At 40.5% G+C, this 14,896-nt stretch overlaps 2 protein-coding genes across 2 annotated transcripts; one reads left to right on the top strand and one right to left on the bottom strand.

Annotated features, from left to right (window-relative positions):
- Positions 1 to 302: 302 nt before the first annotated feature.
- On the bottom strand, positions 303 to 4,996 carry LOC133003053 (nardilysin-like). Its single transcript, XM_061072641.1, has 6 exons — positions 4,985 to 4,996; positions 3,449 to 3,497; positions 3,215 to 3,266; positions 2,969 to 3,119; positions 2,477 to 2,604; positions 303 to 306 (listed from the first exon to the last, which is right to left on the bottom strand). Exons 1-6 carry the CDS (start codon positions 4,994 to 4,996, stop codon positions 303 to 305), a joined length of 396 nt encoding a protein of 131 aa, XP_060928624.1.
- A 4,735-nt stretch (positions 4,997 to 9,731) lies between these two features.
- On the top strand, positions 9,732 to 11,498 carry LOC133004011 (uncharacterized). The gene is made up of 4 exons (XM_061073869.1): positions 9,732 to 9,973; positions 10,098 to 10,306; positions 10,477 to 10,687; positions 11,222 to 11,498. Exons 1-4 carry the CDS (start codon positions 9,901 to 9,903, stop codon positions 11,332 to 11,334), a joined length of 606 nt encoding a protein of 201 aa, XP_060929852.1. The 5' UTR covers positions 9,732 to 9,900; the 3' UTR covers positions 11,335 to 11,498.
- Positions 11,499 to 14,896: the final 3,398 nt, after the last annotated feature.

Genomic DNA, 14,896 nt, shown 5'->3' with positions numbered 1-14,896 from the left:
ACACAGAGGATCACAACCAGCTTCTACACAACTACCCCTCACTGTCACCACTCAGTGGATCTACACACTCATCCAGCATCAGGATCAGTCCTCTGAGGAACTTTGAGGACGTGACAGCTGCTGTGTTCCAGGTCAGAGGTCGACTACAGGACATTCTGAGTGAGACACGGACAAAGATTTTACAGATTGTGTCTCAAGTGGATGTTTTACTGCCACAACCAGATCCAAAGACCAGAGCTGACTTCTTAAAATATTCACAGGAAATCACAATGGATCCAACCACAGTAAACAGACGTCTGTTATTATCTGAGGGAAACAGAAAAGTAACAATGATGAGTGAAGAACAGTCTTATTCTAATCACCCAGACAGATTCACTCATGAGCCTCAGGTCCTGAGTAGAGAGAGTCTGACTGGACGTTGTTACTGGGAGGTGGAGGTGAAGCTGGGTTTGCCGTGGGGAGAAGTTTGTGTAGCAGTCGCATACAAGAATATCAGCAGAGCAGTATGCTCACTTGAATGTTTATTTGGACACAATGATAAATCTTGGTCATTATGTTGTTATGGAAACAGTTATAACTTGTATCACAACAGCATCAAGACTCCAGTGTCAGGTCCTTGGTCCTCCAGAGTAGGAGTGTACCTGGATCACAGTGCAGGTGTTCTGTCCTTCTACAGCGTCTCTGACACCATGACTCTCCTCCACAGAGTCCAGACCACATTCACTCAGCCTCTCTATGCTGCAGTTAGGGTTAATTGGTCTGGATCCACAGCTGAGTTCTGTAAACTCAAATAGACTTGAGTCATTAAAAGCAGTGATTTAGATTTTGTGTTTAAATCTTTAACTTCTTTTGTCTCCATGTTTGTTGATCAAAGTTCGTCGTGGTGACGTTTCTGCTCCGCACAGAGATCAGCTGTCTATCAAACACTGACCTTCCTTTATCACATATTTAGTCCTCACTTTGTAAAGACAGAAATCTATAATTACACTGACATGAATGTCAACCTCCCTCAAACTACATGTGTTTATCAACAACCCCCCCCCCCTGCAGACATTCAGATGGTTTTAAGGAATGGGCGTGGCAAAATAACTGACTAGCGCCCCCTAAAGGGCAGCCCCGGCACTACGATTGGCCGACATGTACAAAAATCTACAGGGCCATGTGCAGTGATGCCGGTAACGCGCTACTTAGTAACGCATTTCTCTAATCTGACCGAGTAATACAACACGTTACTATTTCCAAACCAGTAATCAGATTAAAGTTACTCCTCCAAGTCACTGTGCGTTACTATTTTGTCCACTTTTTGTTACTTTTATTATCATCTACACGAACATGTGCACTTCTCGCTCTTACTCCGTCACTCGCACACATCAACAACCCTTCACTTCCTCATTGCCCCCCCCCCGATCCCCAACACAAGCAGCCAATGAGGGCCTGACATCCCCAACAAAGCCATCCTACTGGTCCAAACAGTCACATGTCCCAACCCGACCCCTTCACTGACCCTCAGGATATCGGAACGCTCTTTCAACACAGTGTTTTACTGAACATACGTCAAATCCAAACATAAACATAAACCCAGTCCGTTACAATATATTTGATTTTCTTCTTGCGTCTCTGGGAGTGAAGTCATGAAGCCTATGTGAAAATTTTAGTTGAATCGCCCTCGTTTCGTGCCATAATAAAAAAGATCCCTTCTACTGTCAATGCCGGGCTGCCTCACAGAACAGCTGTTTGTAAAACCACTCCTTGCTTCTCTAATGCTGTGAACAACAGGTACAATGTTCATAAAACATGTTGAAAAGTTACATTTATAAACAATGTAGATCATAAGTAGTAAGTTTTTCCATTACAGTGTTAACAGTTAAATATGTCAGGTCAAGAAAGACTGTCTTTATTTTATTTTTATAAAAACATGAATTTTTTCAGGAAATAGTTTTTAAGTTCAACTTAAAATGTCAGGAGATACATTATACGTTGTTGTTGTGTACATTACTTTTAAAAATGCACTTCTAATAAAGTGAGTGTTGGCAAAACCGGTTGTGATTTTTATGTTGAGGCGGCGGGGGTGTTGTCGGCAGCTGCTGAATGTAACTAATAAGGTAACTTGTAATCTAACTTAGTTACTTTTAAAATCAAGTAATCTGTAAAGTAACTAAGTTACTTTTACAATCAAGTAATCTGTAAAGTAACTAAGTTACTTTTTCAAAGTAACTGTGGCAACACTGGACATGTGTCTTTTCATAACAAACAAACAAGTCTCTTGGATAGATATGCTAGACCAAACAGGGAGCCCGCCATTTTGACTTTAATGGCTATATTGGCCATTTTCCACATTTATACTTTGACGAACTTGTCATACGGCTTTCATCCGATCAACTTCAACTTCGTTTGATTACATGTCATCAAAACACAAGCTTCTGTATCTCTGGCATATTTGGTACCCCCCCGACCCGCAGCAGGATGTGTGACGTACTTCCCGAGTCGCTCCGGTTTGATGAGGATGTTGAAGTAGGTTTTCTTCAGCTGCTCTGAGAACATGGTGAAGACGCCCGGCTCGGCGCTGAAGTCCGCCAGGTGATCCACGATCAGCGTCAACAGCAGCTGAACAGACGAGGGAAGAGGTTGGAATCTCTCAGCGCTCACTGAGCAGGAAGTCACGTTTCTGAGCAACTCACTGTTTTTCATCACGTTTAAAATCCGTCAGAAAATGAGAGTAAGGTTGAACTTCACTGTGACGTGTTAAACTCTAGTGGAGACAGATTTCTGACGACACACGTTGGTCACAGAGTCTTTGTTGTTTCCACATTCTGACGTCAAAGCACAAACTGAAGAACAGGCACTAAACTGATGTGGATGTGTTAGAGGTTAAAGAATCCACATATGATATTTCTTCAAACGCATAGAACACATTGGAAAACTTCTCCATCAACTCCCTGTTCACTCTGCGCAGCGAGCTTCTCCTCACCGGCAGCTTGTGGTTGAAGCCTTTCAGCCGGATCACCAGTCCGTGCTCGCTGGCCACCAGCTTGTACTCGAGCTGCGCCACGTCCGCCTCATACGCCGGCTCCGCCAGGTTGTGAGCCAGGATGTTGACGAAGATGTCGAACAGAACAAGACTGGAGGACGAACAACAACAACATAGTTTGCACTGGTTGGATTTTAAATGGTGTGTTTGTGGTGTTTGCTGTGTGGTGACGGTAAAGTCTCGTACTTCTCTGGGCTCCTCTGTATCACCGGGGAGATCAAGTTGAAACGAATATAAGCTGAAACACACAAAAAGACGGGGTCAGGAATTTACCTGAACATGAAAACGACTTCATCAGTTTGTTACAACTGATAAATCAAGTATATGAAAGATTACTGAAGCATCAGAAATCACATCCAATCATCGGATGGTTCAGCTTTTCACCGGACGTTTCCTCGACCAATCAGACGGCGGACGCACCTTTGGGGATCTTGAACTTGTTGTCCTTCTTGTACCACAGACAGCCGCGCTAGTCAGTTTTTTTGCCACGCCCATTTCTTAAAACCATATGAATATCTTCAAGGGGGGGATATTAATACACACATGTAGTTTGAGTGAGATGGAACCATGAACACGGAAGTTACAGCAATTTCGTGTGTCATGGCGAGTTGATGAACTTTGATGCCACGCCATTACTATGGCGTTTGACGAAAAGTCACAGTAATCTTATATCTTCATTATCAATGTCTTGAGACCCATTTGATACAGTTTGACATGGTTGAGGTCAGTGGATGAGGAGGAATACCTCCAAGTGTAAGACATGCAAAAAACAAGACATTTCCTGTTGCCACCAGGGGGCGCTGTGATATTAAGTCATGATTTCAGTGCAGATGTCATCAAGCCGGGTCTCTTGTCTTATGTGTCTAGTTTGGACTCGATTGGATCGTGTTTGTCCGAGATACAGAACCTCGTGTTTTGATGGCGTTTAATCAAACTTTGACGCCACGCCACGGTCACACGGTGTGACGAAAAGTTGATTTTTTAAGTCAGTTTTTTTCTCCATCTTGTTGTGATGACACTCATCTGAATTTGAAGTTGATCTGAAAAAAGCCCTGGGACAAGTACATTAAAGTAAAAATCGCCAAAATGGCCACTAAATCCAAAATGGCGGGCTTCCTGTTGCGTTTTTCATAATGCCCCTTGAGACTTTTTTTCATGATTAGTCACGATACACCTCTTGCCCGATTTTGGTGAAAATCGGTTATGTGGAAACCTAGGGGCTGGGTTCCAGGGGGCGCTGTTGAGCCATTTTGCCACGCCCATTTCCAAATACTCCAGAATACGTAAATTTTCACCACCTACTAATTTACTGCAAAGTTTAGAAACTTTTTGAGCACGTTAAAGCCCTCAAAAAGCCCATCCTTTTGCCGGAAAAATAATAATAGTCATTACAATTTCAATAGGGCCTCTCACCATTCGGTGCTCGGGCCCTAAATATGTAAATATGGGAGAGAGAGAGAGGGGAGGTTGTATAATCCTGTAATTTATTTCTCACCTGCTGTGGTACTGTGAGAGGTCCTGCACGCTGCTCTTCTCTCTGGGTATTATCTTCATCACTTTCCTTAAAATGGTATATCAAGAACTAGTTTGAGACAGATTTCACACAGCTCCCCAGGAAACAATTACAATGCAGTTTTTCTCCCTTTCCATATTGTTGACTGGTTGTTTTTGAACCACAATAAGATAGTGCTTTGTTTATGAGTTAAAAACAGTTCATTTTTTTTCTTCTAGTCAACGTTTCACAATTACTCAAGTAACATTTTGGATAACTTAAATATAACAGAAATATTATGAAGTGCATTTTAGGTTTTCAAATACTGGGATTTCCTTCTCACAACAAATGCACAGAATTCACCATTCATGTGGCAAACATCATGTAGGCTAAGTGTATGAAGTGTAAGTGTATGAAGTTTCATACTTTTCATACTTTTGTGCAAAAGTGACACTTCAGCTTACATTGGTACACATAACCTTGACTCGGGATTGAATGATTATAGTGCGGTGAGAAACAGTTCACCTTACATTGACTATTGTTAGCTGATAAACAGAGAGGACAAGAGATAAATTGCATTTGTTTATGTAGCGTTTGCTAAGTGATAGTTAGCTGACAGTGTTGGGAAGGATACTTTCAAAACGTATTCCGTTACAGAATACAGAATACATGCACAAAAATGTAATCTGTAACGTATTCCATTACATTAACTAATCTGAGTAACGTATTCTGAATACTTGGAATACTTCCGGTTTGTATTGCATTTTTTAAGTGTATGATTGCGGCGTTGTTATAGTCAGTGGAGCAGCAGCAGTTTAAACTCTCTCTCCACCGATGCTGCGGGCCAGCTGGATGTCCGGCTCCCATCCACTCCCACCTCTGTGCGGGTCTCACCGGAGGCTGAATCCCCCCCTGCGCCAAGGCTGCCTCGCGCCGTGCAGCGATCGTTTCGGCGTCGGGTCTATTTTTTGCGCTTGACGCGAGCGTATCGCTCCAGGAAACACACTGAAAAAGGATTTTAAACGATATTGATGACATATTTTATATGATATAAATGATAAAGCATGCATCCCATAGTTTGTATTCCCCTTCTGTTGTCCTGGAGTTTTAAATAAAGAGAGGGGGGGGGGGGGGGGCGGAGAATACGTAATTTACCCTCGACACCCGACATTGAACGGAGCAAACAGCGGAGAAGTTCTTGAAGATGGATGACATTAAATTGGGACGCTGTTGCAGTTAATGTTGGAGCAACAAGTGACCATATGCTTTTATACTTCTGGGTCAACGGGTGATATTATTTTAGCGTCGCTTCAGCGTCCGGTGTGAACCCTGCGTGCCTCGCTGGTCTCCTGCAGAGCCATGACAGCAGAGCTCTGGGAGCGCAGGTCGGTCTTCTCTCACCAGGCGCTGGAAGGGCAGCTTGCGGATCAGCAGCTCCGTAGATTTCTGGTAGCGACGGAACTCTCTCAGAGCCACGGTCCCGGGCCTGTAACGGTCCCGAGCCGGTCGCGGTGAGGCTTCTTCACGCCACCGGGGGCCGGGCGCTCTTACGGCAGCCCTGGTCTCCAGCTGCTTCCTAGATATAGATAGATAGATAGATAGAGTACTTTATTCATCCCCGAAGGGAAATTAAGTTGTCATAGCAGCCGGTATATTTGAATACAATTAAATACAATACAATACAATAGAATAAAATTAAAAGGTACAAAGAATAAAAAAACAGAAGCACAAGATAAAAATACAATAAAATAGGTAGATAAGGTGCATTGGCAAGATGATGGTAAAAGTACTGATGATATGATGGTAATGGTATTGTTAGACAGTATATAAGTATAGTACAGTATATATAGTATATAATATAACATAATATATATTTATATATGATAGTAATTATACCAATATAAAAGCAGTATATGGTAATAATGGCAGCAACAGTATATATAATAATAATAGTAATGGTGATATAATAATAGTAATTATAACATGTACACATAAATAAATATGTGTATATAGACTTATGTAAACAAGAATATACAGAGAGTATGATATGATACATAGTAGAAGTATGAATATGAATATAAGTATTTGACTATACAATAGGTAATATAATATACTATGAATCTAAGAATATGTATACAGAGTGTGCAAAAGACAATATTATTGTATAAAATGATATATAATATCAATATGGTTTATATGCACACATATCACATATGATGTGAAGTAAGTGTATAAGGAGCGGTTGTACAGGTACACAGTGCAGGAGACATGTTTAGTGCAGTTCTGTGATGGTGGCTCTGACAGAGGTAGATGAGTTGAACAGTCTTATTGCAGTTGGGAGGAATGATTTCCTGTATCGTTCCTTAGAGCAGCGGGGTTGAATGAGTCTGTGGCTGAAGCTGCTCCTTAGCTTGTCCAGTGTTTTGTAGAGGGGGTGAGAGGGATGGTCCATGATTGCCAGCAGTTTTGCCAGCATCCTGTCCTCCACCACCTCCTCCAGGGTGACCAGCTTAGAGCCAACCACAGACTCTGCCTTCCTGATGAGTTTTTTCAGTCTGTTGGCGTCCTTTGCCTTGATGCCCGCACCCCAGGACACCACAGCAAAGAAGATGGTGCTCGCCACAACAGACTGATAGAACATCTGCAGCATCTTGTTGCAGACCTGGGGGCTTTGCCTCCGGTGGATTTACGAGACAGTGATTAAACTCGTGAAACAGAGAAGTACCGTCATGTAATCCACTGATTTCAACAATGTAACTGTATTCTGAATACCATCTATTTAATTTGTAACTGTAACGGAATACAGTTACTCATAATTTGTATTCTAAATACGTAACGCCGTTACATGTATTCCGTTACTCCCCAACACTGTTAGCTGAATGCTAAAACACATTAAACCAATGAAATGTGGGAATTCTCAGTTTAGAAGGCAGAATTGTGCATATGAAATTACACTTGCCTAAACCTACAGATACCCTGTAAATAATTATATTTTTTTTCAAAAGAAAAAGAAAAAAATGATGGTTAGATAGTGTATTGGTCATATATTGCTTAGCTAAGCAATAATTACATTATGTTTCACTACAGAACACAAGGAGAGGAAGTTTGCAGTGGTGCAGTGGAGTGAAGGGGAGGATTGTGGGAAGCTCAGTCAAGTAAAAACTGATAATATACGGAGGTACGATGATTCCAAGATGGACCAACATGGGAATCCCATCTCCACCTACTCAGCCGTTATTGAATGGCGCCATGGGAAGAAACAGCGTGGAGGGTGGCCCCACTACCGGGCCACTGTTATATTTGTCTGTGGTAAGTTAATGATGCTATGGTTCAAAGTGAAGATTGTCCTCTCTACATAACCTGAAAATAGGCGTCTAAAGTTAGACAGGGGACATTTTGTGCTTACAATATTATTGGTGGTATAAAGTCAAGACAAAATATGATCCCTATTTTAATAAGCCAACTCTTGATTTAAAATGATACACATTTTAATGGAACTAATATTATTTACAACAGTTTTGACACCATTTTATCATGTATAAGCAACTGCTCTACAAAATGCTTATCTGCACAACTTTCCTTGTTTCTAAGTGAATGCATGAACAACACTACAACACAGTGATCTCATGATGTTAAACATAGTTGTAGCACTCTGTAGCTGTGGTTCCTACTTTTAAGAACCCTTAAACTGACACAAATTAGACCACAAACACCTGTCTGATGTCTGATAAGATTTTTCTTATACATGTTTTAGTACACAAAGTTTATTAAACATTAACCAAAGTTTCATATGGATGGGAATATAGTAAAATATTAATTAACATTTTTTGCAAACCCCATTGTGTGAACCACAGCTCTACACAACACATACTATATTGTTATGCTGACAGTGTCATAACCTGGTGATACAAAAAGTGCTTTCGAGTATTAAGCAGTTTGCCATTAAATCTGTTTGTTTGCATTCTTCCTTTGTTCTCTAGTTACTCGTTATGAGGCAACCCGTAAACTCAATGCACTGTTGAAGGAAAATGAACCTGCAGAGCTGACCAAGAGGGTCCCAGTCCCCCTCAAAAACAGGATGATCCAGATGACTAAGATCCTGATGACACTCTTCTGACTCAGTCATTGCAAGTCAAGGTGACATCTATTTGCTATTTTGAGTTGAACATGTTTTTCAGTTCATGTAAATCAAATGTCTGATCTTCTTTTTTCTCTCACTCTCACTCTCACTCTCTCACTCTCTCTCTCTCTCTCTGTATACCCAGAAGTCAAAGGATCTCACAAGGACAGACCCTGCAGAGGAATTCCTTGCAATGTACAGTGATTCCCCGCCCTCAGTCATTCATCATTAGGGGTGCAACGATTAGTCGACGTCGTCGACAAAAATCGATGACCAAAATAGTCGCCGACAAATTTACCCGTCGATGATTCGTTGGTGACGTCATAGCGCGTGTTTCTCGTGCCGTGCAGCGGAACTAAACGGCGTTTTACCGGAGGTGCTGATGGAAGTACCTGAGGAGTGAGCCATCTCGCTTCCTTCCTATCTCTGAAAGTCGCGCATGTGCAATAGCGACGAAACATGGACCAATGTCGGCTTCCGCTGCCGCGTGCAGTCGCGCACCAGGAAGTCAAAAGTTTGGGAGAACTTCTCTCTTAACATGGCCCGAGAAAATCTACCTGCAGTACCTGTGCAGAGGACCTGCTCTCCAGGGAAGCAGGACACACGCATGTGAGGAGGAGGAGTCACGTGTGACTTCGTAACGGAGACGATGCGAACTCGCCTCAGTCAGATGTTATATATACACGTTTATACCTGTGCGCAGGATTCTAGCATCCATTACAAAAATATGGGTTAAACTTTTTATTAACGAGTTTAAAAGCGTTATGTTATCCTATTGCCTGACAAACGTCTTGTTTTAATCATAATTATTTAGTCTGAAGAAGACTGTAGTTTCGTTTGTTGATGTTTTTATTGCTGTTACTTTCCCTGTCATTTTTGTTAACAGGAAAAATGAATACTTGATTTTTAATTTATTTGTTTTATTAGCACTTTGCCTGTCCTTGCTTTTAAATGGACAAAAACTTGATTTGTCTTTGCTTTTGTGTCAACAGTACCCTTATATGAAACAAAGTTTATTAAAAGACATTTTTTTTTAATGAAGTATCGATCTTTTGTGCCTTTATTTTCAGTCACCACATGCCTCGAACAACCTCAAGCTAAATTTAAAAGCTGCTTGCTAAATAAGAGCAATTGAGAATTTGTGTCATTCATAATCCGATTAGTCGATTAATCGTTTCAATAATCGGTGACTAATCGACGATCAGAATAGTCGTTAGTTGCAGCCCTATTCATCATAATAAAAGTCTGCCACAAAAGACAATGATTGAATTAAAGCGGGAGATCCAAGACCTGAAAGAAGAGAAGGCCAATTTGAGGGAGTTGCTTGTTCAAGGTATCACTTCTTATCAGTTATTTAACAATTAGAAAACCAAAACACTTTCAAAAATCACTTTAGCCTACTTTACATTGTACTAAAGAATGATGTTCCATTTTTGTTTGCGATCTGCTGTGGATAGATGTGCCTGAACTCCTAAAGACCATGAAGAATGTAATTGATTTGGCTGAACCTCCTAAGAGATCCAGTTCAGAGCTGACCACACCACGACTGCCCCCCCAAAGTTCTCCGCAGTCCAGGCCTGGTTCATCATCTGCAGATTCACTGCTGTCCCTCCCCAGATCTTCACCGTCCAGCTCCACATCAGAGTCTGTCATTCCATCGTCCAAGGTAATTGATTTTTAAAGAATAAATAAATACAGTGCATAAATTGGATCTACTGCCTCTCAGATGTACATGTATGAGTATGGCAGATCTAATTTTTGTTTTAATGTCTTCAGTCTCTAGGGGTGAGCAAATACTCAACCCTAAATACTCATCATGTCTCCTTGTTTAAATAGGTGGAGATCCATCCTTGGACTGGAGTCATGGTAGAGAAACTGGCGTGGGCCTATGCAGTCAATGGAAATTCGGCAACAGTATTTGTGAGGCATCTGCTCACAGCAGTCTTCCCAGTGGAGATACTGCTGGTGAGCAATCTTCGAGGGGGGAAACGAGGCAGAGGAGATGCTCGTCTACCTCTGGACAAAAGGAAACTGGATGCTATCTACAGTAAGTTTTCAACCTTTTGTGGTATGTGTTTTGATAGTCCATGCTTTTTTGTTGCTGATTTCAGACGAGGAATGAATAATGAAAAAATGCCTCTGTCAAATGGAAGAACCCAATTCATAGAATACTGTCTGATCTTCCTTTTCTTTCTTTATATGCACATGTGTAATATTGGTCCTCTCATGACATGCTATTGTAGGCTACCACTTTTTCTGCTGTTTCAAGTGCCTCTGAAATCTTTTATTTTTTTTTTGTCCAACAGCAAATAAACAAATGAACACATTTAGGAAAATAAGTTTTTTTCAGTCTGAAGTATAATCTTGCATTTGATAGAGGCATTTCTTTATCAAAGGTCATACAGTGTGATGTATTTCTTTTTAGTTAAGTTCTCCATGTATCTCCAATACAGTGCAATAGAGCCGGCACCATTAGACATTAATATAATGTCATGATGCTTTTTTATTGGATGCTTCAAGATCAATAATTGTACTGTTATTCTTTTCCATTTCCCCCTATTCTTGTGTTCATAATATATAGGTGCAACGCTTGAGAGGTGGCCTGGGACCCAGCCCTCCAGCATTGGCAGCACAATCAACGGCAAGATCACAGAGCTCCGTGCCAAAAGTAAAATTGTTACAACACCCCCTTAAAACCACAATCATTATCCACCTGGAAGCAACTGTTACTGTTACAGTGTCACATTTGTAGCCAAGTTTTACCTGTCAGAGGGAAATTGTTTTAAATGGGCAGGTTTTTATCCCTCCCTAGTTTTTCCTATGTTGATGTTCATTATAATATCAGTTCACTGCAATTAAAGTCCATTTAATAAAAAGTTTGCCTAACAGCCATTTTTTGCAGCATTACAATTATTGAAAGCATTTATAGACTGCAGTTATGTAGCTGGAATGGTAGAAAGTAGTATTGCAGTAGTGAAGGGACAAATGAAGTTTCGTCACCTTCATATGTGAGTTACATGTTTCTTATGATAGAAACTTATATGAAGCTGTATGAAATAATTCATAAAAAAGTATGTAATTTTGATAATTGTTTTGCAAATTTCATAGGCTTAACATACAAAAAATCTATACGTAATGGTACATATTCCTATAGGTTTTTATAGAGATTTTTATAAGATGCCATTTAATAAACCTATATGAAACATATAAAGACAGTATAATTTCCCTGGAAAAAATATTCACATTACATACAGAAAACCTACATGTAATGGTATTTGTTCATATATGTAAAGAATATGTCTTTATAAGAGGCATAGTAAAAAAAACTGCAAAAATTATATGAAACATGCACTGTAATAAAAGTCCGTGAAATTAACAGTGAAGTGCTGTGAAATCGTCACATAAAAATATTGTAAATGGAAAAACAATGAAGCAGGGTTTAATTTACAGGAATATTTTTTTAAATACTGAACGTAACATAACCGTTAATTTTAAGGTAATAAATAATAATAAATAATGATTAAAATAATCATATTTCTTTGTAGAATTTACAGATTACTGTAGTTTCAACAAAGAAAAACTGTAATAGAAAAAGCAATACAATACAGTTAAAATTACAACATGACAGTGTTAAAAAAAAATGTTTTATACAGAATTAAACTGTATTAAATTTTACAAATTTATATGTTATACTTTACAGATAATAATATGTACAAATACAGCTAAATTATGATAATATGAGGGGTTTACTTATCTAAACAAGGTAACAGCTTGCTTCACACAAAAGTCCATGGCAAAAATGAAATTAAGTGCCAAATATTAACATAATAAGCTCAAGACCTTAAGTTTATAGAGAAACCCAATAGTTCCCACAATGAGCAAGCACTTAAAGGGACTCTTACCTTTGTTGCATTTGAGAATTACAGCACATTTAAATCATCCCGCCTTCCTCCAATGCCCCACCCCCTCGTTTCCATCCGTGTTTTTTTGAAGAAACTTTATTTACAAGCAGACTTTCAACCTACTGCCTCCGCGCACGCACGTGAGTTTTTGTTTACCAGAGCAATGGATTCGGTAAGTTATATACATTTACATTCACATGCCTTGATGACGCGGGCCGAATGCGCCACAAGAAGCAGACGGAAAACCTGCATGTCCATGCAGCAAACAGACAGGTCTGTCCATAGATATATATAAAGACTAGATATCTCGCTCGACGGAGCCGGACGTCACCACATGGCGGCCATCTTGTTGCGGGAGGCTCTCTCACCCATAACATTGTGTTGGTAGTTGTAAATAACCATAACTTGCTCAATTTTCAACCGATTTTGAAACGGTCTGGTTTGTTATAAACGTCAGAGATGTAGTTATGACACTGCATAAATTATAAAAAAAAATTAGAAAATAACATAATTATTCATTAGTACACAGTTTCATATCTACATCTCTGACGTTTATAACAAACCAGACCGTTTCAAAATCGGTTGAAAATTGAGCAAGTTATGGTTTTCTACCACTACCAACACAATGTTATGGGTGAGAGGGCCTCCCGCAACAAGATGGCCGCCATGTGGTGACGTTCGTCTCCGTTGGCCGGCAACGCGGCCGAGATATCTAGTGTTCATATCTGTGGGTCTGTCGGCCAATAAGGTCCTTCGGTCCGAAGAATTGTATTGGTTGAAGTTTTCACTAAATATTATGAGAGTGAAATAATTGTTTGTTTTTACTCCTGGTGGGTCTGTCTTGCATTTTAGAGTGTCATTACCTTATTAATACCAATTTAACCTTATCCACAAAAAGTGTAAAAATGCAACAAAGGTAAGAGTCCCTTTAAGGATAAAAACTTTTCTTGTCATTATGGTAATTACTAGTGATTAGTTTCAAGAAATAGTTGGCTCTTGCAATTTTTATTTTGTCATTATAGGAAGTTAAGAGTTCTTTCATATTTAGGTAGTGGACATGCAGTTTGGTCTTTTTCCACTTCCGTTCATTTTTTCTGCACAGCCTTTTATCCCACACACATGCACAGACATGCACAGGCACACTCATGCAAGGGGAAATGTAACCTCTGCTTTTAACCCATCTGGTGCAGGACACACTTCGGTAAAGTTAAGAGGCATGTAAACGGCTGTGTTTGAATTTCGAGATTCATTCTGATTGGACTAGAGCAGCCAGATCGGCGAACGTCACCGCTCGTGCCTGAATGTGCGCCCTCACTGCGGGCCCACTCCGCCACAGCCCCCCCTCTCTGCCCGGTCAGCTAGCGCCTGGAGCTGAGTCTACCTGATCACGAGGACGGCGGGTGTTAGGTTCTGTAACTGGTAAGTCAACCTTCATCTTCTTCAAACTTGAAATACGTGTGTTGTCACTTTATTATGAGCTTCTGCTTGGGACTGAGGCGATGTTTTAGCGTCACGGTCCGACTGACCAGCAGTTAGTTACGCAGTTAGGTGGGTTTCATGCTTAGCGTCGAACTTTTTTAGTTTGTTGTTTCATGCTGTCGTGTGGGTTGTTATACAGCGTCACGGGAGGAGGGAACACACTTCTAACGCTAAGCTAAACAAATCGAGCGGTTTTGTTTCTTTGCTAAAAACGATTACCTGCCGTTTTTGCAGCAAAGCATTAGAGACGTTGAGGGGTTATGTGCTGCATTGTAGAGTGCATAGGAACGCACCCCGTTGTATTTTCAAATGTTTTGGCGCCGACTGCAAGCGGACATTCTGTACTTACGCAGCTTTCAAAGCTCATTTCTATCGGGTTCACAATGAACCGTTGTTACACATTTCAAATGTGTCATTCCGCTGTGTGAGCGCCAGGGCCGGTGTTCCAGTTTAACTGGCGATCATGGCTTCTGGCGATTTGTTTACATTTTTCCAGATGTTGATTGTCTGTTGCAGAGCTGGTCGCAGATTCGTCATTTTCACAAAGCGCATGTGTGTGAAGTGCGGTGATCTACTGAAGGTCTCGCTGAAATAAAAATCCTACAAAAACCCTTCCCGAGTTCATGTGTCCGTGTCAGAATCACGTTGGGACTTCAATATAAATTAAATGGTTAAAAAAAAAGAAAATAGTATAAAAAACTTGACCGGGACTCGAAACAGCGAGCCGAAGCACTAATAACTTCTGGCCCGATGGCGATCTCACTTCGCCACTGAGCCGCTGAAATTTCCATCGCGCAATAGATAAATGTCTCGTTCTTTGCTTTGTCAGCTGTATAACAACAGATGTGCTTTAAAGTAACGCCCATGTCATCTGG

Source organism: Limanda limanda, chromosome 6, assembly GCF_963576545.1.
Source record: "Limanda limanda chromosome 6, fLimLim1.1, whole genome shotgun sequence".
NCBI lineage: Eukaryota > Metazoa > Chordata > Actinopteri > Pleuronectiformes > Pleuronectidae > Limanda > Limanda limanda.
The sequence above is the reverse complement of the archived record's forward strand: the minus strand, read 5'-3'. Positions and strand labels throughout refer to the sequence as shown.

Excerpts from the sequence above, each read along its gene's own strand:
- LOC133003053 (XM_061072641.1), bottom strand. Across the intron at positions 3,267-3,448 it reads CAAGTTCAAGATCCCCAAAG|CTTATATTCGTTTCAACTTG; the intron begins GTGCGTCCGCCG and ends TGTGTGTTTCAG. Across the intron at positions 2,605-2,968 it reads GCTTCAACCACAAGCTGCCG|CTGCTGTTGACGCTGATCGT; the intron begins GTGAGGAGAAGC and ends TCGTCTGTTCAG.
- LOC133004011 (XM_061073869.1), top strand. The coding sequence starts at position 9,901 with ATGATTGAATTAAAGCGGGAGATCCAAGACCTGAAAGAAGAGAAGGCC. Across the intron at positions 9,974-10,097 it reads GAGGGAGTTGCTTGTTCAAG|ATGTGCCTGAACTCCTAAAG; the intron begins GTATCACTTCTT and ends TGCTGTGGATAG. Across the intron at positions 10,307-10,476 it reads CTGTCATTCCATCGTCCAAG|GTGGAGATCCATCCTTGGAC; the intron begins GTAATTGATTTT and ends TTGTTTAAATAG.